Source organism: Ambystoma mexicanum, chromosome 8 (genome assembly GCF_040938575.1).
Source record: "Ambystoma mexicanum isolate Mex_15411 chromosome 8, UKY_AmexF1_1, whole genome shotgun sequence".
In the NCBI taxonomy this organism is placed as follows: domain Eukaryota; kingdom Metazoa; phylum Chordata; class Amphibia; order Caudata; family Ambystomatidae; genus Ambystoma; species Ambystoma mexicanum.
Window position 1 is genome coordinate 907,247,813 of NC_090929.1, and position 27,339 is coordinate 907,275,151.

At 44.6% G+C, this 27,339-nt stretch overlaps 1 protein-coding gene across 9 annotated transcripts in view; it reads left to right on the plus strand.

The window, feature by feature from the left end:
• Positions 1–27,339, plus strand: part of OGDHL (oxoglutarate dehydrogenase L) — a 2,607,259-nt gene that overhangs the window by 472,577 nt on the left and 2,107,343 nt on the right. For 8 of the 9 annotated variants that reach the window (XM_069610806.1, XM_069610810.1, XM_069610809.1 and 5 more), the window contains one exon: positions 8,783–8,885. In XM_069610806.1, coding sequence (XP_069466907.1) covers positions 8,783–8,885 — 103 coding nt within the window. Of the gene's footprint in view, positions 1–8,583; positions 8,684–8,782; positions 8,886–27,339 lie in introns of all 9 variants that reach the window. The other variant, XM_069610805.1, reaches the window with a different exon arrangement.

Sequence of the window (27,339 nt, forward strand, 5' to 3'; positions counted from 1 at the left end):
TCCGGGTGTTTCCTGGACGATACATGTTGTGTGGCCCTGGGGCTTAACCTAGGGCATCTCCAAAGAACTGAGGAGGCTGTCTCAAACTTCTACTTCGTTCTATCCTCAATGCTCTATACTCTTTCATTTCTTCAGGGGGGTTGTGGGGGCGGAAACACGGGTGTCCAGGCAACCCAGGGGGCGAGTGACGTGGTCCGAGGGATGGGCGAGATGCAAAGGGTCCAAAGCACAGCGCGGCTCACCCAGCGATTTATTGAATGCAGCTGACACGTGAGCGATGGTGGGTGAGGCTATTCGGATAGGGTCACTTAACGTGAAAGGGCTAAATTCACTACAGAAACGATCCATGTTGACCCGAACTTTTATACGGACGAATCTTGGCATTCTTTTTGTCCAAGAGACCAAGTTTGAACAATCAGTAGAATTCAGCCTGAGGTGCAAAAGCCTGGGGGGTTCTATATGGCCCTCGGGACCAGAAAAAATTGGGGGGTGGACATCCTCTATTGCTCTTCCCTGGGACTCCAAAACCCACGAGTGATCGGAGATCCAGCAGGGAGGTTTTTCATGGTGCAATGTCATGTGAGATCCACCGCACTCGTACTGTGCGCAGTCTATGCACTGAACACCCTACAATTATCATTTAGCAGAGAATTGTTCACACAGCTAGGCGGGATGGGCGAGGGTTACCTAATCTGTGGGGGGGATTTCAATCAGGTCATGAACCCAGCAGTGGACTGGAAATCATATAGGGAGGGATCCCTTCCCCCTCCAGACAGTGGCTCCTTCCGGCGTTTGGTCTCGTTGCACCAATTAATTGATGCATGCAGAGTCATACACCCACTGGGCAAGGCCTACAGTTTCTATTCGCACCCACATCAGACACACTCCCGCATTGACTATCTTTTCCTGGAGGAGCGATCAGAACACTTACTCCTGGGTTCAGACATGGAAGTGGTGGCTTAGTCGGATCATGACATGATCACCATCGGCTTGCTTGGACCTTGGTCCGGGCACTCCGGTAGACAAGCGATCGATTTGTAATGACACATTGTTTAAAGACCAGCATTTCAGGGAGACTCTAGATGGTAAAATAAGGGACTTCATTGATAGAAACAACACAGGTGAACCCCCCTCCCCCCTCCATCCCCCCGGTATGGGAAGCTGCAAAAGCCATGATTAGAGGTTTAATAATAGGGCAGGGATCTGCAGGAAAGAGGTTAAAACTTCTGAGGGAGTCTAAGGTTAAACAGGCGATAGAGGATAAGGAAAAGGCATTGGCTTTGGAGGAGGGGCCAGCCTCAGTAACTAGGGAGGACATAAGAAGCTTAAGGCAAGAGCTGAAAGACATTTGGAACGAAAAGGCACTGGCACACTTAAGATTTGTCAACCAAAAATATTTTGAAAAGGGGGACAAAGCCCACACCCTGCTGGCGGCTAAACGTAGAAAATAAAGGGCAGACCGAGCCGTCTATAAAATCAGTTCGGCATCGGACATAGTCCTGGCCTGTCCACAGGCAATCACAGCCCGCTTTGCTCAATACTATGAGCGGTTATACACCTCTGACGCTGCCCATGCCTCCGAGAGCACAGAGGAATATCTGGCTAAAATGTAATTTCCTGTCTTGACTGTAGCTGATCGGGAGGCTCTAAATGCTCCAATCGAGGCAGAACAGGTGAAACAGGCCATCTCCCACCTAAAAGCGGGTTCCGCCCCAGGGTCTGACGGATATACCCCCGTGTTTCAGAGGGGCGCTAATCCCATTCCTTACGCTCCTTTTCAATAGTATAATGTCAACAGGCATAGCCCCACCCACATTCACCAAAGCTAGAATAATTGTTATTCCAAAGGAAGGCAAAAACAAATTAGGTTGTGGCTCTTATAGGCCCATACCATTATTAAATGTCGACGCTAAAGTCTATTCAAGCATACTAGCCAAGAGGTTAAGCAAGGCCCTCCCCCGATTAGTTCATGGCGACCAGGCAGGATATGTCATGGAGAAACAAGGAGCTGACAACGTCCGCAAAACACTCGACTTAATGGCCTCTCTCAAGACCTCAGAGGTAGAACCTACGCTGATATCAGTTGATGCTGAAAAGGCGTTTAACAGAGTAGAGTGGAGTTTTATGTCAAAGGTCCTTCACAAAGCAGGATTGGGTCCTGAGTGAATAAGGGGGGGGGGCGAATGCGCTGTATAAAGACACTAATGCTAAAGTGGTCGTAAATGGGATTGCATCTGCCCAGTTCAAGTTAACTAGGGGAACGAGACAGGGGTGTCCCCTCTCCCCCCCTCGTCTATGTATTGGTAATGGAGCCCCTTGTACAAAACATCAGGAACAACGACAAGATAAAGGGGCTGGTCAGATATGGGTCAGAATACAAGCTTGTCCTCTTCGCGGACGATGTGCTCGCCTATGTCACCTCGCACAGTCTTCTCTGGCCCTCTTACAAGAGATAGAGGAGTACGGGTCGCAGTTGGGGTTCCGCATAAACCGAGGCAAGACAGTGGTCCTTACTCTCAGGGACTCTGATGCCTTGTCAGTGCCAGTCCCTCGACTGTGGGGTCTGCGGGCGGCGCAGACGAGCATTAGATACCTGGGAATCGCTATCACGAAAAACCTGAGTCACTTGTACCAAGCGAATTATAAACCTCTCTGGGCGGCCATTCAACAGGACCTCACCAACTGGAGTAGGCTCGGCCTCACGTGGGCGGGCAGACTCACTGCAATCAAAATGAATGTGCTGCTGCGTCTCCCCTTCCTATTCCAATCACTACCAATAGCTTTCCGGAGTGCCTACCTAAATACGGCCAAGAAAGCTCTGCTGACATTCCTCTAGGAGGGGAAGAGGCCTCAAATCCCGTATGGGACTCTCATTCTCCTGAAGGAAAGATTCGGGCTCACCTATCCAGATATCCACAAGTACTTCCTGGTGAATCTCATCAGAGAGACCAAAAGCAAACAATGGGTGGATTTGGAGAATAGCCTCTTCGCCCCAGTCACCCTTGGAGAATGACTCTGGGCTCCCCTGGAGCAAATACCACGCAGAGCTAGAGAACACCCACTGCTTGAGGCACTATGGTCTATTTGGAATAAGGGGAACTGTGGTATAGCCGGGCCCTCGACTTGGCCCTCACCTCTTAGTTGCATATGGGCCCCCCTGATTAGAGACACCATTGCAGAGCCCCACTGCTTTCAACCCCAATAGGAGCAGGGCCTGGTTAGGGCAGGTCAAATGTGGAGGGATGGCACCTTCCTAACGAAAGATGAACTTGAGGAGGCTCAGCAGGGTCTGAAAATTAATCCCTTGCCTTACCTGTAGTTGAAAGGGGTTCTCGCAGATAAAAGATGGATGGGCCAAATACATTGTCTGCTAACTCCATTTGAGAACATATTAAGAACAGCTTCATAGGCTCCATAGGTTGGATCCTAGGAGATGCGTGTTTGAGATGTGGCAAGGATACAATTGAAGGATTTTGCTTCATATCATTAGTTTCCTATTGGGAGTGCTACTAATGAATTGAGGAGAGATAATCATCAGCCCTGAAGAATGTCAAACATTTATTGGATATGACAGAAACACGTTGGGTTGAAGCGTGAATATCATCAAGTTGGTTCAAATTGAGACTCATTGTTCAGGTGTATTCCTGAATTTGATTAAATTCAAGACAGTGGTACAGGTCATTATTGGAATGGTCTATTTTTTAGATTGGATGATCTCCTTTTATATTTGTGAACTAAAGTTTTGGACACTTCTAAAATGTATTATCATATATGTGAATGTACATGATGTTTCATGAAATTGTGATGTCTTGTATATATATTTTTGTACTGTAATAAAAAATATTATTGAGTATTTAGTATGAGGATGTTTGAGTAGGCACCACTGGACGACTTATTGCCTTTTTTGTTTATATTGCATAAATTACCCTAATAAGTATGCATTGTCAGCACACCTTTGTGGATTTGGGGTTACCTGATCAAATTAAAGAGTCAGCAGGAGCATAAAATCTCTCTCTATGCTGGATGTCTTGGTCACTGTAACAGACACACCGGCCTCAGCGATAGCCTTGCTGGATGAACCAGTAGCGTTTAGTACAGTCTCTGGGTTTAAGTCAACTATCCCAAATCTCAAGGGCTGGTTCTAGCTATACCACCAGTGGAATATAGCAGATTTGCCCAATAAAATGGAAAAGGGACTGAATTGAGTATTTGGGGATAGAAATTTAGAGCAAGATTAAAACATTATATATCACAGATTACCCCCCTCTTCTCGCTCAGGTAGAAGCCGACCTTAAAAGCTAGGACAATCAAACAAACTCATGGTTGGGATGGGTCACAGCAATCAAAAAGACTATAATCCCGAGGCTTCTATATCACATCTCGGCTCTCCCAATACTGGTCCCAACACACAAATTACACTTGCTCCAGGGGAAAACCCTTGCATTAATCTGGTAATGGTGCAAACCGATAATAGCAAAACAAAGTCGTGATCAGGCGAGAAGGCTTCAGCGGTTTGGGGTTTCCAGATGTCTACCTCTACTAGTTGGCCTCCCAACTTTCACATATTAGTTTCTCCTATTTAGGTACACATGGAATAATCCATGTCCCAGCTCTCGCTGAGGCAACTAATATTTATTAAATCAACACTTGGGCCAGCAGGACACACTCACTCATTTCCTCTACATCTCGCAAGCTCAAATGTTGGAATATGGCTACCAAGAGGTGGGGTTCTTCCTTGGGTCTAGGTCCATTATCACTGATTGTTTGCAATCCGGTATTCACCCCTTGGGTGCAGTACACCGCTTTCTCTGTGTGGTCTGTGGGTGGCTTATGGGAATTTAGACAGCTACTTCGGGAAGGTTCCCCACTTACCTTAGAAGAATGCAAATGAGCATTCTCACTACCGGAAGGGGAACAATTCAGATACACTCAGTTATACCACTGGGCGAGCCACCCCATGACAAAACAGAGGCACCAGAGACCTCAATGCTCTTGAGCTCACATTTTTACCGGGTTGCTCTAGAGGTAGAAATTTACGGCTCTTCAACCTACCAGACCGCTATGATCCCCTTGAGCGCCTGACATATATGGAAAGTTGGGCATGTGACGTGGGTATTGTGAAGGGTCCGAAATGTGAGGTGGACAACTTGGTAAAGGTTTTTCATTAGATGCCATTTTATTAAATTTAAAGGATTTGACAAAAGCCTCACTATCCCAATCCTAAAGAAGATTTCCTTGCCTATCAAAGGAAACTAAAGGAAAACACTCTAATAAAAATGAACCTGTCACTCACATTTATATATACATCAAACTCCTAAAAGAAGTATATGGCAATGTTCAACATGCACCTAATAACTGTATATCCTTATAAACTGAGTTAGATTCCCTTCCCCAAAGTCAAAGCAGAATTTTCAATCAATAGTTCAAATTGAAAAGTTCCAGTTTGTTACCAAGTTCTGATTATAAAGTTCTTTGTGTGCCAAAAGTCTTTCACTTTAACTTTAACCAACATTTCAACTAGACGACAAGTCTTTATCTCTCCAAGTGTTCAATGCAACGTTTTCTTCTTAGGAAACAAAACAATTAATTTGAATCAATAACAATGTTTTGTCAGGATGATTCCACAATTGTTCATTAAACACTTTAGGGGTCTTGCCACTTCTTATTCTCCTTCTTCTCCTCCTCCTCCTCCTTCTTCTCCTTCTTCTCCTCCTCCTCCTTCTTCTCCTTCTTCTCCTCCTCCTCCTCCTCCTTCTCCTTCTTCTCCTTCTTCTCCTTCTTCTCCTTCTTCTCCTTCTTCTTCTCTTCCTCTTCCTCCTCCTCCTCCTTCATGATTTCTTCCTGGTCCACTAACCTGCCAGGACTACCACTACAAAGGCCCTATCCTGGTATACTCTCCTGCCAGGACAAAAAGCACCCAACACTACTACAAGTACTTCTGTGGTAAAGTTTACTTCAAACAGTTTGGTAAAGTCATTTGACTTTCAACAACTTCAGTATTTATGACTTATTCTGGGAAGCCATGATAAACATTAGTGCTGTTTGTTCCACTCTTGTGATTGCCACATGCAATGCAGGTTATGCTCACCCAGTGAATGCTTCTAGCAGGAGGCCTTTCCTGCCGCTCTTGTTTTCCCACTTTTATATCAAACAAATGCTGGTAATGTCTCTCTCACTCTTGCTCTTCTCTGGCTTGGACACTGCTTGTTTAAGTCCTTTTCAACTATTGCCTCTTCCTCACTCTGTCAATACTAGTTCTAATTAGCTTGCTTAAGTATTGCCCTCCCTTGGCTTTGACAATGATGGTTATTAACTTATTTTAGTATTGCTCTTTCTTCACTTTGGCAATGTTGGTTATTATTAACTTGTTTCATTATTGCATTCTTTTAGCTTTGGCAATGACTTTGACTTGTATAAGTACAGTATATCCTTCTTGTCTGTTCACAAAGTTCTTATTCTGCCACTTTAACTACTTGTTGAGGTGGAGCTGGTGGCATCACCTCTATAATTATCTTGTTGAAGAAATTCTTGATTGCGTGAGCTGTCTTAAAGTGTCTGAAATTCTGCAACAGTGTTTCCTCATGCTGGAGGAATCTCAATGAGGTTAGAGTTATTGATCCAGGAAGACACTCTTTATAAGCAGAAAAGCACCGAGCATATGAGGTTAGTGGGCCCTTAACACCTCCCTGATAGCCTGTACAGAGTACAATGTAGAGGGTCAAGTCATGCCAGTGCTCTGAGGGGCTGACCAATACACCCTTACTTGGATGTTAGATCTGCCTGTGCTCCTAAATGTATGTTCCTCCATGCTTGTCAGCGGTTATGTTTGAAAGGCTAGTGTGATAGGTTGTGGAATGGGGACCTCCTGGTGGGGGCCAAAGCTTGCTGTGTTTGTGAGATCTTTGTGCATTTGTCTGCGACACCTTCACCCGGATACGGACAGGGTTGACACCTTTCTTTTAGCCACAGAATCAGAGTGCTTATCACTGTGCTTTTCCATCATTCTGATGAGTATGTGCCAAAATCTGCAAGTTGCCTTGAAACCCTTTTGCCCTCTCTGATGGTCTTGGAAATGGGTTCATGCTTGGATGGGAGCCTTTGAGTATGGCAGAAAGGGAACTTTGGACCTGGGATCTATAGGTAATTAATGAACTTGAGTTTCATGGTCCCCATCCATTGTTTTCCCTTATACCCACATCCCCCACCCTACCTTACACTATTCATTAGGGTTGTGTTTTCTTTTTTATTAATTTTCATGAACATGTGTACGAGAACTATTATTTCCTTTGTTTACATTAAAGTTTTACACATGAAAAGGCAACATGAATATCTACATACAAATTAATACAGTAACAGAATGCAGAGATAAGGTTAAATGCAGGCTCAAACAACTTATCGTAACAAATCAGAATCCTATATCCAGAAAACGTACCCAGATTCCATCAAACAGTTATTCCTGGCTCCCCAAAGGACTCTCTCAATGATTGATATCCTCTGCATTTTTTGTACCCACACTGCTGCTGTTTGGCGGTTTAGTTGACTTCCAGCCACGTAGCATTAACTTTTTTTTGCTGTCATTGCTGCTCTATATACCCAACATTTCTGAGAATACGAAAATTCTTCTAACTGCGTGTCAGAACCTAAAATTAAGGACTCAAAGGTGAAATCAATGTTTGACATCAACAGTATATTCATCATCTCTGTAACCCCTCTCCAAAATGTATTAAGGTGACAGCATTCCACATCATGTGTTCGAACGTCCATCTCCTTCCAAACCGCACACTCGTCTGATTCACTGAAACCCGTTTAGTTTAGTCTGTAAGGAGTCCAAAAAACCCTATTCAGCAATTTTATCTGACTCGTTCTGTCACTCGGGTCAAGGGAAGTCAATTTGATACTGTGCCAAAAATTGCCCCATCGTCAATTTCTTTTCCTGAGACCATTGACCATTTAGCTAAGAGGGCCCTGTTAATTGGTCTTGCATTCTGGACAAGTGAATATACTGACGAGGCAAGATGACCTTGATTCTCTAACTGTAGCAAAACATCCTTTAGGCCTTCCTTGTCTGTTGATTTTTCATCCAAGTTGTAAACTTTCTTAACAGTATTTTTCAAGGTTCTATATTCTTCAAGAAATGTCATTGGGTTTTATTTGTTTGCTAAATTCATACATTATCTGGACTAGGAGTACATTAGTCAGTACGGTGAGTATTTTGTTTTTGCTGTGACCTTACCAAACACAATTGTTTGCATTGGGGTATATGTGATGGTGTCCTCATTCATGAAAGGAACTGTACTAGGTAGATATTAGTGAAAGAAAAGGGCTAGCCTTCCCATTTTCTTCCTTATGGTAACAGCAGACTCCACTTCTTCTTTGCTGTCACACTACGTTCCTTTCCCCATTTCTGTCTCATGCCTCTTTTTACACCTGTAACTGCTTTCCCCACCTACTGCTGCTTAAAGGTAATCTCATGTGAAGAACGTCCTTGTATGGGTGGGCTGAAGCTGTGTTGCACTGGCACTTGCAGGTTGGCCCAATCCGGTTCTAGGGCTAGTGAGTCAGTTCGTATCTCCTTCTTTGCAGGTCAAGGGTCACCATGTTGCGGACCTGGACCCTCTGGGTATCGCCAACGTCTTTTGTGCTGATTCTGTGAGCAAAGAGGCAGTGGGCTACACAAATATCGGTGAGCTCCCTCCTCCCCTTGACTGTTTTCACACCCTATGCACAATGTGTTTTCATTGCCTTTTCTCCCTCCTGCCTCCAATGTACCCCCTCTGACCAGATCCGAGGACATCACGTGGCCCTGCTGGACCCCCTTGGAATCCTGGATGCTGACTTGGATTCGTTTGTTCCATCCGATTTAATAACCACTATCGATAAGTTGGGTGAGAGTTTTGCACGGCCTGTGCTTGCATGACCCTCGCTTAGTAGGTCCGAACTGAAACGCATTTATCTATGATTGCCTCCAGTGGTGTCCACTAGCAGTGCTAAAGTCTGGTGTGATATTTCCAGTAATCTTACGAGGCACTGGGAGAAGCAAATGTAATCATTTGGGGAGTCTAGAATTTCAAGTACGAATCTTAGCACAAGCAGCCTTGGAAAGTATATTTTTTAACCTCCCCCCTACGAAAGGCTGTAGGATACTATTGGGAAGTATGCCACCTGGTCAAAGTAGCACTGCCGCGTGGACACCGCTGATGTCTCGCAAATATCTTTCCAACTACTCTTCTATGATCAGTGTGTTTATTTGTGGACCAGAACAGGGTTTCTCACATGCTTCTGACTTGCTATCCCTTTGTAGACATATCAAACGTCCACATGGCAATACATTGCCAAAGCCCCCTGGCTTTCAATACTTGCTGTGGTAAAATACCCTGCTTTTTTGAAGCTTTCGTACCCCATTGTGATTGAGTAACCCCACTCTGGTATGCCTCTCCACTTTTGAGAAACCCTGATCTGATCTATAATCTCTGAAGCTCATTCGTGAACTTGACTGTCTTGCCTATCATTGGTGATGTATTAGATGAACATACTTGGGTCACACAATCAACATGGACTCATCCAGCACAGAATATTAACATTGCATCTTCATCAAGCAAAGACCCACCGAACCTGGGTCCCCTTATTTCTATCATATTCAACTGGCGCCCCCCATTTTGAATAGTCTTCCTGCCACAAGCAATTGGTCTGTATAGAGAAAATAACAAATCTAAATTACTGGCCACTGTCACCATGCTCCATTCTGTTTGCGCTCATGAAAGCTCTTATTTTTCCACCTGGTGACTTACTTATGTATGTTACTCGACTACCTTCATTTTGTCCAAAAAGCACATTTGGTGACAGTTTTGCAAAAATGTTTTACAATGGTGCAATCCCATTGAATAACGCTTTGTAAATCCGGCCCTAAATCTTTCGTTTGATATTTTAATGTGTTGTCGGTGTTCGGTAATGCCTAGCCCATTTGGCAGCTGTTGGCATTGAAACAGTCTCAACTTTGGGTAGCAGTGGTAGCTTTTGTACGGTTAAGCACTTTGGACAGAATAGTTTATGGCGCATAGTAGTTGTGACAGATTTTGCACTGGGCAGAGGTGGTTTATGCCTCACTTGTGCTGACATGTTCAGCCTTTTTAACTAGTTTTTTTTTTCTTTTCCATGTTCAGCGCTTGATAAGGGTGTAGCACTTTGTACATAGATGTGAGCTACTGTAATGCAATTCACACAATTTAAACGATGGAGGGAGGTGGTTGTGTGCGCGTCTGACAGGTTCACGAGTGGACAGAGGGCGGGTGTGCGTGCTCTCGCCCTGACTTGTTCAGCTGTTGACAGATATATTTTGCCATTGTAGTATAGTTCTGCTTGGCTCGCACTGGACAGTGGTGGTTTGTGGTGTAGTATTTGTTGTTATTCTGACTGGTTCAGCCCTTGAAAGAGGTGTTTAATTATGTAATAGATTTCTGAAAAGTTAACCACGGCAGGTGGTTGTTGCACGTAAGGCGAGTTTGTCTAGTTCGGCGTTCCTAGTGTAGAATGGATTAAAACCTCAGCACATTCGTATCGACTTGCTACTACTTTTTCTTCTCAGTTAGAGTTGGGGTGAATGACGCTGTCACTTTGTATTCATGCGTAACCACCCCACACACACACCTATTGTATGCTAGTAAAGACTAGGGCCATATGGCCTGATTCACAGAAGCGTTTTATAATGGCGCAATCCCATAGGAAAACGTTCTGTGAATCAGCCCTTTTATGTGTTCGCATACATTTCATCGCTATGAACTTGGTGACAGGTCATTATCCCAAGCGATATGACACCTACAGAGGTCTAGGCTATTAGCAAATGGTGGAAGTAGCAATACATGTTTTGGAGGTTTCGTGGTGAAGTTAATAATGGTGCTCTACGAGTGAGTGAGTAAAGTAAATAGACAAACCGAGTTTAGTAAATTAAAGGTGTTTTTATTTTACAGTATTTAAATAACATGTCTTCTTAAGTTAAGCATTTTAATTTCAATTTTGTTTAACTGGAACATGCGTAACATGAGCCAGCATTAAGTGCCATGTAAAAGGAAACGGTTTCTCTATGAGAATGTGAAAGCATTTTCCAATGTTTTAACCTTCTCTTTCGTGTGCCAAATTGCATGTTGCAACAAGAAAAGGTCCTCCTAGTGAGAAAGTGTCTTCTTGAAACAAATTCTTGCCTGGAAATCGCATTATTTTTCTCTATCAACAACAGTATGCCAAATTCCGCCACTCTCTGCCCTCTGAAAACTCATTTGCCCACTCTGAGTCTCCAATAATTAAATCGAAGCCTAAACACACTTGGCTCATATTCTGTGCAGGACAGTCCATGTTAGTTACTCATCATGGCGAGTCCTGCGGCCGCTTTTGATGTGCATTAGTTAATTTGTGACTGTTTACATGGGACTGTGTATGTAATTGAAACACTTATTTTTATGTGAACCTGCCGCAAAATGTATTGGTACTAACACAGCTTTAGGTGGCTCTGTGCTCATCCTAATCTCTAGGTCACTTGGGCATCAAGATTGACAAAGCATACTCGATGGTGCAAAATAGGTTTATGAAAAATTATGATATGCTTTGGGATCATGTGTGGATGAAAGGTGCATGATTAAAACCAGGCACAACAATTTCCTATTTCCAGTCACACTTTATCACTCGTTCTGTGGGTGGGAACCATTCTTAACTGTGTTTCAAGTTTACATCTTTGTCAAAGCTCACAAACTAGTCCATCAACCAGCAGCCCAAAAACACATTAACAGCAAAGCAGGCTTGGGGTTGGTACTCATTAATATTTCTGATTACTGACTATTATTTCTCACCAAACCCTTCTTGTCATTTGTGGTTAATCATTTTCATCAATCTTAATTCTGAGATTGCATGCTATTGTATTTATCAACATATTAATCACTATGCTGCCGTGTGTTAAAAGTAATATAGTTTCTGATGTTTGTTAATCTGCTTAGAATCACATGCTGTGCATAGTCCGACATCCAGTGGTCACTGCGGAGTATTGCATTTTGTTTTTCGTATTCGAAAAGGGGACGTCGACAAGGCGTGTCTGTAACACTATCCCTATAGTGACGTGCGTTGTACCCACAATCCCTCACGCGTCGAGGTCCCTCAGATTGATTTTTTCCGCCCAGTTATTGGTCGCCTCTATGCGGAGCTCCTCGAGAGACATTGCGAAATCATTTCTTCGACCCTTGGTCGTTTATTATTATTAATATCTAACGTATAGATCCCTCCCTCGACGAAGCTGCAAGCTGTTTCTCCGCCGAGCAAGATCTTTGACGGAAGGACGAGCGGAGGAGATCCTTCGGCGTCGCCGAACACGTGGCCTGGCCTCGCCGGCCTTACACAGTAGGGAGAGTGGGGTTGTGTGGTCTTTTCTTTTCTCTCCGAGAATGCCTTTCTCTTTCCCCTCCCTCTCTTTCGTGGTCGTAATCACACTTCTTGCCCTCAGCTATGGAGAGGACACCCTTTAGGTTTTGCCCACTTTGCAAAGGCAAAAATACCTGGAAGGACAAGCACAAACGGTGCAACCGTTGCTTGCCCCTCGATCACAAGGAGGATGGCTGTGCGGCCTGTAAGTTACTTAAGCCCAAAACGATAAAGGACCGTAGGGTTAAAAGGTGGGCGGCCTACGCCATGTCTAGGTCAGATTCCTCGCCCGCTGCCGCCGCCACCGATTACACGGCCTCTGTAACGGAGGTTGTAGACCCCTCGAGGGAACGTTCGCGCTCCTCTTCGTCCGTCCCTGGCCCCGACAAGCCCGGCTCACGCCCAGCATATGGGGATGAACACCCCGGCGACAAGGACGCACACAAGAAATCTCAAAAACACAAACCCCACGGCACGCATTCGTCGAAGACGAAGGCAGCCAGAGCGCCAACGGAGGCGCCGGGCCCACCAGCGTCTTCCGCCGACCGCAAGGGTCGACAGCCCTCCCCGCCACCGCTCCCGCGACAGGCGACCGGGCACTCTGGAAATAAGGGCGCTAACCCCAAACACTCAGGCGGCGACGCGCCTCGTAAGAGTGCGCACGTTGCCAGTAAAGACTCGACGGTACCTAGCGCGCACGTTGCCAGTAAAGACTCGACGGTACCTAGCGCGACGGCGAGCGATCCCTCGGCTGACAGAATGATCGCCGAAAGCCTCGCGCGTATATCTTCTAAGGACGGCCAGAGACGGACGTCAAGTGACACGCCGAAAACCGCGCACAAGGGCAAAGAAACGCCAAAGGCGCCGGAAAGTAGGCTGGGACAGCTCCCGCCGTCGACGGAAAGCCCTAGCCTGCCAGAACACTTCTCAGAAGGCGAAGGCACCTTATCTTCGACGCTATGGGACAGATCTAGACAAATACAAGGAGAAGAGGCTCCTTTTTCACTCCCAGACCGCTCTGGCCTACATCAGTGGACCTTAGAGAAGTTCCAGTCCTGTATGGACAAGTTAGACCGGTTCATGGCCATTCAAGAAAATAGGACACCTAAAAGACCTAGGGAGGTACTCCTAGAAAGTCCAAGGGCTAAATACCCGAAGTTGTTCTATAACCCCTTTCAGGAGGATATGAACTCTTACGACCTCACCGAAGCGGACACTCACTTCCAGGAGGAGTTCATTAATGATGAAAAACAACAAGAGCGAGAAGGCTTCCATGAGGACTCAAACATAAGTGAGGAAGGGTACAAAGAAGACCCGGGTGAGGGTGACCCAAATCCCTGGTAGTCACCATCAGGGTCTACAGAGCCAGACATTATAGACATCGGGTCTCCTCAAACCACACCAGTCAGGAACCCTTCGCCTGTTGACGACCAGCCCACCTTTAATGCGCTGCTGAGGAAAGCAGCAGCACATTTTGAGGTCAAAACTGGGGAGGTCACCCCAGACACTGACTTCGTGGAGAGGATTATCAAAGAAACCCCCCCCACCAGCCAAACAATTCCAATACTCGCCTCTGTTAAGAGACGAATCAACCCTTCACTGGCCACCCCTGCACTAGTAAGAGGGGTTAATCCAAGAATCGAAAAATTGTTCTCACCCTCTCAATCAGACCCACTATATACTAAGGGTCACTCAATCCCGGACTCCTTAGTGGTGACTAACACTAGGAAAAGGGCTGAGGTTCCACTGTCTACCAGCGAGGCACCCCCGGATAAAGAGGGAAAAAAGCTTTATGCCCTAGCCAAAAGAATTACCACCTCGGCAGCGTTCTCAACTAGAATTGCCAATAATAACACATTGCTGGCAAGCTTTGCTGATGCGCAATGGGGAAAGCTTAAGCAAGACATCAAGGAAGTTCCTGAACCCCTAAAAACTAGATTTCTGGCTACAGTTAATGAAGGGTATCTGGTCAACCAATGCATCGTTAAGAATACCCTCGATGCAGCGGAAACAGCTGGCCGCTCTTTGGTACAGGGAATTCTGCTGAAGCGCCACGTCTGTCTTCGCAATTCCGGGTTTTAGGCGGAAACGCAAGCGGCGCTCATCAACAAGCCTATTGAAGAGTCTAACCTCTTTGGAAATGCAGTGGACGACGCACTGGAAAATGCGAAAAAAGAATTTGAACAACTACCAACGTAATAGTGGCCAGTACAATCAGAGAGGTCAACGCCGTGGCAAGGGGAGAGGCCGGGGTTCCACCCCTAGAGGCTCCCAAGCCACCAACAACACCAAGTGACGCGAAGATTCGGGTCCCCTCCCATGCATCGCCGGTCGGGGGCCGGTTAACATCCTTTCTTCCAGCATGGGAGGGAATAACATCAGACCGCTGGGTACTATCCACCGTAGCCCGCGGCTACTGTATAGAGTTCAACAGTTCACCAACATACAGACCCCAGAGGGGACGACGCATGACACCAGAACACCTCGCCATCCTTCTCCAAGAAGTGGACCAGCTACTGGAAAAAGGAGCTATAGAGGTTGTGCCTCTATCTCAGGTAACGGAAGGTATTTATTCAGTGTACTTCCTTGTACCCAAAAAGGATCTAACCATGCGCCCTGTATTAGATCTGCGCCCAGCAAACAAGTTTGTCAAACCCCAAAAGTTTCGTATGGTGACCTTACAGGAAGTAATACCACTGCTATCACAGGGAGATTACATGACAACACTGGACATGAAAGATGCATACTTTCATGTTTTAATGTTGCCAGCGCACAGAAAATACCTCAGATTCATGATAAAGGGTAAACACTACCAGTTCAGAGTGCTACCGTTCAGCATAGCATCTGCACCAAGGGTATTCACGAAAGTACTGGCAGTGGCAGCAGCCCACCTGCGCAGGTTATCCATCCCAGTATACCCTTACCTCGACGACTGGCTCATAACAGGGGATTCTTACGAGACATGCTTCTCAAACACCCAAAGGTCTGTAGACCTTTTGTTCCAACTGGGCTTCTCCATCAACGAGAAGAAGTCCAGCTTAGACCCCAGCCAAGTCAAACAATTCCTAGGGGCTCTAATTCAAACAAAGGACGGCCTTGTCTTCCCCTCCAACGAGAGGGTCCAAAACATGCTGTTTCAGATCCCCCAATATGTGGCAGGTCGGGAGGTGACGGTGCGCAAAGCGATGCGCTTGCTAGGAATGATGGCGTCATGTATTTATTGGGTACCTCACGCGCTCCTGCGCATGCGCCCAATGCAAGAGTGGCTCAACAGCCAGTGGTGTCAGGCCAGCGGACAATGGGACGATCTAGTGGTGGTCTCGAAGGCCTTGGTTCTCTCGCTACGGTGGTGGACAAAGGAAAACCTGATAAGAGGGAAACCCTTTGCCACACCCGCAGTGGAAGCCACTCTAACCACAGACGCATCCCTCACAGGATGGGGGGCTCACCTATCCCATCAGACTGCTCATGGAGTGTGGACTCCGAGCGTAGCATCCAAGCACATAAACCTACGGGAGCTACTGGCCGTGTTCAAGGCACTAAAAGCCTTCCAGGAACACCTACAAGGGAAGACAGTGATGGTCCTTACGGACAGCACCACAGCCATGTACTACCTCAACAAGCAAGGGGGCACCCACTCTCCAGGACTGTCCAAGCTGGCCCAGAATATCTGGAAGTGGGCTCTCAAACACATGTTCCTACTGTCGCAACATGTACCAGGGGAACTCAATCTGCTAGCAGACGAACTCAGCAGAGACCTCCCTCTGCCCTCAGAGTACGAATGGCAGTTGCACGTAGACATTGTCTTCGACGTCTTCACACAATGGGGATTCCCAGAAATAGACCTGTTTGTAACTCTGGAGAACTCACAATGCCAAGATTACGCCTCCAGGTACCCCCAGAACCAATCCAAGGGGAACGGTCTATCGATTCCATGGTCAGGGAAATTTGCTTACGCCTTTCCCCCGACTCCCCTTCTCAACAAGATTGTGCACAAGATGCACCAGGAACAAGTTACCATGATACTAGTGGCCCCTACGTGGGCCCGGCAGCCATGGTTCGCTCACCTGATCGAGATGTCCCTAAATCTCCCCCAGTGAAACTTCCCTGCCCACACAACATGCTGTCACAGGACAAGGGCAGGACACTGCATCCATGCCCTCAGACCATGAACTTAGCAGCCTGGCTCCTGAGATCATAGAATTTGGACACTTACAACTCCCGTAGAGATGCATGGACATCCTCAGGGAGGCTAGAAAGCCTAACACTCGTCACTGTTATTCTAGCAAATGGAACAGATTTGTCATCTGGTGTAGAGGAAGAAGCATCGACCCAGTTGACAGCTCCCCCAAGCATATTGTCCTGTACCTGACCCATTTACTGGACTCAGGTCTAGTGTTCAATTCCATTAAAGTCCACCTAGCGGCACTTTCTGCATACACCACTTCCCAGCTTAAAGTGTCGTGGTGGAAAGTCCCAGTTATCAAAGCCTTCATGGAGGGAGTAAAGAGAATACACCCTCCGATGGCAAACCCAGCTCCCGGCTGGGACCTGAATGTGGTACTTACCAGACTCATGGGCTCACCCTTTGAACCCATGCACAAAGCAACTCTTAAAGACCTCACTCTTAAGACCGCTTTCCTAATAGCTATCACCTCCATTAGGAGAGTAAATGAACTACAGGCTCTTTCTGTTTTAGACCCGTTTGTAGCAGTTCACAAAGATAAAGTGGTTCTACGCACGCACCCAAGGTTTGCACCGAAATTCATCTCAAAATTCCATGTAAACCAGTCAATAGAACTACCAACGTTCTTTCAAAACCCTTCCAATTCGGGAGAAAAAAGTCTGCATACACTAGATGTACGCAGAGCTGTCATGTTCTACATGGCAAGTGTCATGATCTCTGCTTCCAAAAGATCAGGACTTGCCCGACTCCCTTGGAAGCAGACCCATAACCCCGGTTCCGAGTGCCAGCCAGTCCCAATTGGGACCTTTTGGACCTTGTCCTGGCGCCAGTGGCACCAGGCTCATAAAGATGCCCAGTCCCAGCGCTGGAAGCGCCGGGCTCATAATGCTTGGGTGGACTTACCTGCAGCAGACCATGCTGCTTACTTACCTGCCAGTTGAACCCCTGATCCTCTTCTATTTGGGACTACTTTTCCTGTTGGGTGGGGCAGGAGCCACTCCCTAGGTTCAGAACACTGGAACTCTTCTGGAAAGCAGGAACTCTTTTCTTAGGCGTGGCTGTGGAAGGAGACATCTAAGCACTACAGGAGGCTATTTAAACCACACCCGATGGATGAATCTTGCTTTGCGTTATTCTGCATTCTCTGCAGCAGAACGCTCATTGTGTCTTCTGCTTCTGATCCTGGGCCTAAGGGAACAAAGGCTTACCATCCTGGAATCCAGTCTTCAGCAGCACCTGTAAAGACAAAGAAAGAACAGGTTAGCACTACGGTCTTCAGTGGCAGCGCATCTCTTACCTGGTCCATCGGCTGTCACCAACGCCTCGCGCTGCATTCCGGCATCTGAAAGACAAAGGCTTACCTACTCTTTGCATGCTCCGGAGGTCTTCGCACTGCATTCCGGCATCTGAAAGACAAAAGCTTACCAGCTCTTTGCACGCTCCGGAGGCCTTCGGCGCTGCATCCCGCATCTGAAAGACAAAAGAAGGTGCGTTTAAAGACATTGGACAACTTTATTACTCACGTGCCATTACTCCTTCCCACGCCGAATCCAGTGGGTATTCCAGCACCCTTCAGCTTCTCTAAAGCTCAGAACTTGTACCTGCAAGATAAAAGGGACAGTTAGTGCGCATCGTGAAGCAGGCTACAAGCGCTTACTTACGTGCTTCCAGGCGCTTCTATTCCTCACGCGGGTTCGATCCTCAACTCTCATCAGCCCGCCATCCGCCATCGCCGGAACCCTGCAAAACAAGAGATATCATTACAAAAGACTTTTAAGACATTTGAAGTGCCCAGAACTTACCGTTCGTGCAGTTAACGACGGACAGCAGTCCTCTGAGGTCAAGAGGCCTGCACCCTTATCCAGTGAAGAAACTGGTTACGGCACCCTGCCCCGAGGCAGATGGAGAGCTCGGCGTTCACTTACCTAAGACATCTTACTCTTCGAGTCAGACATACAGTGCACAGAGTTGAAGATACGGCATTCACCCAGTCAAGACCGGCGCCTCTGCGGGAATCAGGTGAGCGTTACAGCAAGAACCAGACCACTGAGAAAGACTAATAACTCTTTGTCTCGGTGGCAGCAGGAAGAGAAGGAGATGCGGTATCAAAGTACACTATATCTAGATGGATTGTTCAATGCATCACTCTGTTACACTCTTGCTAAGAGAGAACTACCCTTCAAGCCAAGAGCACATTCTACTCGAGGCACTGGGGCATCCATAGCATTCATTGCAAATGGTCCCCTTGAGTCCATCTGCAAAGCGGCAACCTGGAGTTCTGTGCACACCTTTACAAAACACTACTGTCTAGATGCACACTCTAGATTTGACTCCCAGGTGGGACAGGCAGTATTAAGACATCTTTTCTCTGCTGTTCCTTCTCATAAACCACCGCCAACTCCAGGTACTGCTCGCTAATCTATGCACAGCATGTGATTCTAAGCAGATTAACAAACATCAGAAGACAATGCATTACTTACCGTAAAAGCATTTCTGATGGTTGTATCTGCTTAGATTCACATGCGCCCACCCTTCCTCCCCGCTCGGATGGAAGGAACATAGACACCTTTCTACATCTCTCTCTCTTTTCTGTACTCACGTATAAAAGGCTCCCTCAGGGCAGAAAAGATACAAACAGAGGGACCTCGACGCGTCAGGGATTGTGGGTACAACGCACGTCTCTATAGGGATAGTGTTACAGACACGCCTTGTCGACGTCCCCTTTTCGACTACGAAAAACAAAATGCAATACTCCGCAGTGACCACTGGATGTCGGACTATGCACAGCATGTGAATCTAAGCAGTTACAACCATCAGAAATGCTTTTACGGTAAGTAATGCATTGTCTTATTGACCATTTAAGCCTGTCACATCGATGCTATCCCGTTAGGATGCAACCTTTACAGAGCGGCTCTTGTGTCACCTCCGAACAGTCCAGTTTCTCTGTTCTTCACTCTGCATTCCATTTGATAATGGTTTTTAGTGTTTTATGTGGATGTTAAAAAGCATGTTTCACTTTGTGGTGTTAGGAAAAAGAATACATAGACTAGCCAAACTACCCAGTTCTCTGATCCATTTGATGCTGGATTCAGCGGTCTCTGTAAATATCATGCATCTTAAGCAGCGTTTTGTACTGCGGGTGATCTTGGTTTTAAGCACTTCCTTCGATATTGATGCCAAGAATCACACAGTTTGGATAGGTGATGAAGCTAATATGTGATTGCCAAGTTTTCCGATAACTGTCCTAATCTAGCCACTGGATTGTCTCTCACTTTTGCACCTTCAAGCAAGTAAAGTGAAGATACCGCGCTTAGAAACTTCTGGGTATTAAGCGCGTTATAAATAACCAATGATATCATATAATATCAAGATCTAGTTATGCAGGCAGAGTTTCTTTGGTAGTTCTGGACACTGAAACCAAAATGGTAACCTCTTAGCAGCTTGTTGTATATTCAGGTTGGTGCTTAACTCTGGTTCACCATACCGATGGTTCTACTAAACATAATTCGAAAATAGGCTTGATTTCGTCAACATAAAGCTCGGCCTTTAATTCACCTGAAGGCAATATTGCATCAATGTTACAGCAACATCACATTGATGTAAACCCAGCATTGCCTCAACATAAGGGTTACACCGTGTTGAGATAAACACAGTATTGCTTTCTTTATAGCAAAGTTGGATACGAAGATTGACAGTTAAGAAAAACCAACCCAGTCATATTTACCACTTTTCCCCACTTGCTTGGGGGCAGTGTCCAGTGTGCGTTCACGTTTGTTTCAATTATTTACCTTTGAAAACCTTAGAGTAGTCTCCCTGTATGGGAGAGGAACAAATTCAGTGGCAGTTTTCCATTGCTTGTCAGAGGAGAGATGCAAGTAGTGAATATCCAGATTAGGTAAACTACATTGAATAGTTTGTTTGCAGGCGAGTTACCATACATCTACTATTGTTGGTACAAGACAAAATGGCTTCTACATAAAGTGAACATTGGATGACTTAGATGAACTTACAGACTACTGAGTCAACCAATTAAACTGTTTCATTGGTCTTGTAAGTTTACTTTGATACCCTGTTTTGGCATGCTTAGGAATATTTGGTATGTCAATCAAACACAAGACTGATTTTGTAAGAGAATCTCCTATACCTGAGCTCGTTTTGTTTGTATAAGTTGATATTTTTTTCTTTAAATATTGTACTCCTCTTAATCACTGCCTTGTCCATATGTGAGTGCCTAAATGTGCAATGTTCTGCATTGGTAAATAAAGAAATAGGTACACTTTTGGGTGAGCCATAGTTGTGCATGTGAAATGTTGTGCAGAGCTCGATGCATGAAACTGCAGCATTACATATTAGTGAATGTCTAAATGCTTACTATTCTGCCTTTGTGAATGCCTAAATCTGCAGTATTCTGCACAGAAGCATTCTCAATGCAATTTACTACATATGTGATTGCCACAGTGTGCTTGATTCTTATTCTTATTATAATTCAATACAGTTTCAGGTAAACCTTTTGCAACACAACTTAAACCTTTACATTTATCAAAAGCATAATAAATCATCATCGGTTTACATTCATTTTAAAACAATGTATAAAAAATGTAATGAAGCAATACTTCATTTTTTGGAAATGTAAAATACCAAATCACTTAAAAAACGAATCACAGCTTCAAGACCCCGTCGGAGTCCAATTGCAATTATACCATTTACAATTTAGTTGTCTGCATATGCCATACATTGTAAATGGAAATCAACCAAGTCACAGGGGATTTGTATTTACATTATGAAAAGCAGTTTCAATATCATGGATATAAAAATTTAAAAGAAACCACGTCAATACGCATCCTTGCCTGTATCTGCGACCGGTTGATATGCATTCAGAATGAATTCCTTCATGGTCCAGTCAAATTCGTATCCTGGTTTCAGTATGTAATGCAATTAGAATTTTCAGTACATTTTCAGGGCATTTTGAATCCCTCACTTTTAACCACAACTTATTCCTGTTAACACAGTCAATTGCCTGAGTAAGATCTAAAAAAGCTACAAATATGGGCTTCCAATAAAAACTGGCTACGTGTGATAAGAGCTTTAAAATGAAACAATTTTGTGAGGTACCTATCCCTTTCCTAAAACAGGCCTGAAAAACATCCACTACTCCGACTTGTTTGGCTCATGCTTCCAATTCATTGAGCAGTATAACAGAAAACATTTTACTGCTCGCATCCAGCAGGGAGATTGGCAGGTAATTTGCTGATTTCATCCTATCTCCCTTTTAAAAAATTTAATATTTGATAGAACGTCTGGACCAGGAGCCTTAGAGGCTTTATATTTCTTAATATTATCATGAATATCCTCAAGTTCAAACTCTAAAAACCAGGGTGTAGCACGCTCATAGAGATCAGTCAACTGGGCTAATCCTAAACCATATAACGCATTGAAATTATCCACCCAGACCTGCTCACCAATTGGAATAGTTTGAAGGGACAGTTGACACCCAGGATTTTTTAATAATGTCCAGAACTTTCCCGGTTCGTTAGTGGTAACAGCTCTCAACATTGCCTCCGAGTCATTTTGGACTAAAATGCCCATATGGCTTCTAAGCCAATTCTTGTAGGCTAGTTTCAGTTTACGTACCTTGCAGAGATAATCCCCACACCTGTTAATTTTCAAGCTCCTTATTTTACCACACAGATCCTTCTTTCTTTTTTGTCCTGTATTTCTCTGTGAAAGGTAAGTTTATAAATGACACCTTATGTTGGTCAAATTTTTCAATAAAACAGCCGAGCAATATCTGCACCACATCTGAATAACAATGGGGATCAGTTAACACAGTATCATTTGTTAGTAAAAGCGAAGTCACTTCTTGATTAAAACCGGTTCCATTTTTTGGCCGCCAAACTAGGACCAGCTCTCTTTCGTCACTTCAATTACGAGTGGTCAGCTAAATGTTTTCAGAATTTATTGCTCGGAACACAACTTCCACTGCATTATGATCACTGGCGTTTGAATCTCTTATATAGAGCGTTACACAATTTGACAGAATTTCACGAGAAGCAAAAATATATTCTGAAGTCTCTTTTGCTGGCTATTCTTCCACGTGAATTGAGGTGGACAATCTCCTATGAAACCTCCTTAAAAGGTACACATATCCCACAGATCCAGTTGGGCCCAGAACAAAGAACCACGGGGCCTTAAGATTGATTTTTTATTTGAACTGGGAAATTGTGAATACCAGATTTCATCTAGACATTCACTATTAAGGTCTCCCATAATTAAAAAAGGTGGGTTACACTCTAGAGCCCAAAAGGCAAGCTGATCCGCTAATTCCACTAGAAACATCTCTATTGAATTGTTCCGTGTATTAAAATGCTCATTTACTATAATATAGGTTTTACTTACATCACTGGTCATATTGGTCCCTACCATCATAACAATTCAGATGCAAGGGTTTTTGGATTCAATTTTTATGACGGAAAACCCCAAATTATTTCTCACGGCACATAGCAGGCCCTCAAACAGGCACCATTTGGGACTCTGCTGTACCGTGGCAACCCATGTAGTAAAACTATTGACTATCTGGACCGATTCACGCCAGGTTTCTCGTAAGCATATAATGTCATATGTATCATCGCAAAATTTGTCAGATGAAGAAAAAAAGTGGAAGTGCCCGTGGGTATTACAACAGACCAACTTTAACAGTCTTTTTCAGTTACCAATGACCCTCCGCGCCCCCCTTTTATGTAAGGACTTAGTAATTAGAGACCAATCTCCCATTTACGGTCTCACATTCGGTAATATCTTTTGCATATGAATAACCTTGCAGCAATCCGCAGTATCTTGACACAGATTCTTAATAAAACTTTACATGTTACATCAATCGGGGAATCATTCTTCTTATTTGAGCCCAAAGTACCCAATCCCAAGTGAGAACCCAAACACAACATATCCCATTGGGAGCAAATATTTCGCCTCATCCAAGACAACCGTTCTTACCATCTGACAACCAAAATGCAGTCGCATTAGATTAATCCTGTCTTCATTTGCAAATTCGACCTGCATAATATCCGATGATCGCAACAATCTCAATCGAGGTATCTCGTTAAACAGAGACAAAAAAAACTGTCTATTCAAAGGAGACCAAGACTCATCCTCAAAGATACGCTCTATATACAGTGAGCTGGGATTTACCTCCCTCTGTATACCTAAAGAGAGGGCCCAACTAATTTACTCTGAAATAGATGATAGCTGTAATTTCCCTGATGGAGATCTCTTCTCTCAGGATTTTCCTGGTGCCCTCCACTTGTCTCCTGATCCTCTTCATCCCCACACATGACTACTTGTTAATAAGAAGCGGCCGATCGGGCCATAAATTGTGGTGGCCCATGATTTTCCTCCAATTTTTTTCTGATGTGAGGAATGGTAGAGTTTCAAGATTTCCATCTTTTTGGGAGGGTGTCAGGGAAATAACAAACCCAATTCAAGGGCTTTGCCAATTTAGGAATGTTATCACTTTCCCATTGAGAACTACCCAAGAACACCACAGGGAGTGATGGTAGTATCACATTATTCCTAGGCTGGATCAGTGCTAAACCACAGATTGTAATTGGGACTCCCCACCTTCATGCTCACTGATTGCTTGGCAGGAGTTAACAAATAATCACCATCCCCTGACTCACCCTCATCATCTGGATAAATGGTCAATATACGTCAGTCCAATTATAAATTCGGGAGCGAGCACTTTATTAGTTGCGATAGGTTTCAGGAAATGAGTAATGTCCTGTTTCCCTGACAGCGGTTGAGGAGCTTTCTTTGCACCTTTTTAAAAAATGTTTTTATAAAAAATGTTGATCCTTGTTAGGTATTTTACTTGTGGGATCAGTTTCTGAAACCTCCTCAATCAACATCCTGTCAACTGATACCAGGTTCACCTCATTAACTAATCTCTTTTTTTACTGGAAGTCTCTTTATCCTGCATGCCACAATCCTCTGATCTAACTCGGGCTCTAAGTTCACGAAGGAACTTCCTCAAACCGTTCTTCGTTTTTACTATATTTTTCATATTTTATTTCTTTTTAGCAGACTCCTGTCATTTTTGGGAAGTTTGTCCTTATTTACAACTACCGGCACCAAGACAGCACCCACGGGGCTGATATATTCAGGACTCCGTAGCACCCTTACATTACATGATGACAAGATTGTAGAGTTATATGATGCGTCCACCACAGAGCCAACAAATTCCCAAACCTTTATCTCATTTACAGTTTTATTAGACAATCTAATTGCTGCACTATGAAATACTGGATCAACCAAACATGTATCACAAGAAGCAACAAGCTGTTCGTCGATTGCTATTGAAGACTCCAAACATGGCATCAGTTTCACTAGACATTTACGCAAATCCACAACGTTTGGCACTGGTTCTGTCCCATTCTTGCCGATAGCAAATATAAAATCTTCAAAAACACTCAGTTTCGTTAAGATGTTTGTCATATTCATGTTACATTTTTTGTATCCTCATGTAAAAACTCCTATGATTTCACTAGATTAGTTAATGTGTAATTTAAAGCATATAGTACAGGCAAAGGACCCAAATCTCTCTCCTCCATCGATGTAGCAGGTGGAAAAAGTCTTGCTTATGCGCCATGAGTTAGTTTTTTTTAGAAAATGCAGAAGGATCCAACATTTTAGAAGCAAATAATGAAGGAGAATGTGACGGCTGCGTCAACAGAATACCAGCAGGTGACTGAGCATCCAAAACACGCGGCTCTCCCCTATTTTCTTCGCCACCTTCAACCGCCTGGGCTTCAATAATCACACTAGTGTTCAACTGCCAATTTGGTAGGATTTTATCCTCATATGGCATCAATGGTATCTCTAACATTGCTGAGTCACTCATCTCCTGCTCAAAAGGTAACCCCTCACCAACTGCTGAAGGGGTCTCTGATGCCTCTGCAGCCGCTCCTTTGTTGACTTGACACAGGGGCATAGCTACCACCGCCAATACGAACGTGCCATCTAATTTGACCACAACCGGAAAAGCAAGATCGTGGGCCAAAGCAGTGCCCAAATAAACATCCAGAAAATTATTGGGGTCAAACGCAACTTTGCTGCGCAAGGTGTGCATGGCTACCCCCAATCACCAATAAAATCTCTAATCAGCTTTACTCTCACTGGCACTTAGCTAGCAGCGCGATTTCCGAGGCTCAACAGACCCATGCAGAAGTCCTGTGGGCCTCTTCCTCAGCCATGACACCCGTTTTACTCAGAATGTCTCCCCTTCCGCTCCCCGTGCACCAGCTCTTAGCACACACAGAACTTCCAGACACCCCAGCTGTCTTGTCCTGTTGAAGGTCCCATAAGAAAGGCTCATATACGAACCCCAGAAGGGCCGAAACACTGTGGTGTACTTTGACTTTTTGAGTCGAAGTGCTGCAAAATATGCAATTTTTGTTGTAACGATGTTCACTTGCACTTGCATCTTATGTTTTATATGTTCATTTGTCATGACCCCTATCCCGATGAACCTCGACAGTAGGATATCTACTTAACAGACTGTGTATACTACAGCTAAAATGATGTGTTTTGGTATCACACTTGCTGCAATTCACTTTGTTCTATCAATATAATATTGTTGTTCTGTGTTTTGTCTTCTAATAGACATTGATATGTGATTGTTCTAAATTGCAATGAAACTTTTGAAACAATGAAGGGGGTGTGACCATCATTGATTGAAGATTGGTTTTCTCAATACGCCTAGCCCATGTTGGTGGTAATGTATGTTTCTTTCTACCGACCCGTTTAGTTGTGTCTGTCGACACATTATGGTATATGCAGGATTTCTGTTTGGCACATCAATTACATTAGCAGATTGGTGCTGCAGGTAACATTGATTCTGACGACTGGCACATTTATACCCCAGTTTTTCAGGCTCTATCCTCCCTTTGAGGACCCATGAGGTTAGATCTGTTCGCTTCTAGGTTGAACATTCCCCTTCAGAGATGTTTCAGTTGAAAGCCAGACAAGCAATGCACTGCAACAGACTCCTTCATTCAGTCGGGCTGACGGGCTTGCTTTGCACATTCCAGCCTTTTTTTTCTCATTGCAAGGGTGGTTCTGCAAGCAGGGAGAAAGAAATCGGGGTTGGTTCCAATAACACCTACGTGGCCCTCTTAGGCTTGGTAACCCATGGCCCTAGAGATGAGTGTGTACATTCTGGCCCCTTTCCTTCAATTCCCCCACCATCTCTCCAACAAACACAGAGGGTCGTAATCCTCACTTGTTCATCTGATTCCATTAGAATGGTAGCACGGAGGGTAACTCAGCGATAAAGAAGTCAGAGCTAATTTGAGTTATGGCTTCAGCCATCTTGATCGAATTCTGGGCCCCAAACACAAGGAAGTTATATATAACTGCATGGATATCCTGAGTCCGCTGGGTTTACTAGATGCCTGGATTCCTTTACAGTCTCTGATGTGAATATAGTTAACTTTCTTAAGGATTTGGATCTTCTTCCTACAGATTAGTGAATGAGTACAGGCCAGCCATCTCAGCTCAACATGAGGGCGGGGGGCGGCCTCCTATAGGGCAGCATGCTTTGGGGTGCAGATTGTTGAAAGGTTTACGTTTCAAACAACCCCCTTTGGCCAAATACTTAGTTTAGTAATACATGAATCTAGTAATTTCCTTTTTTTTTTTAATTTAAATTTGTATTCAGTTTTACATGGCATAACATCAATACAGAAAAACGTACCACAATA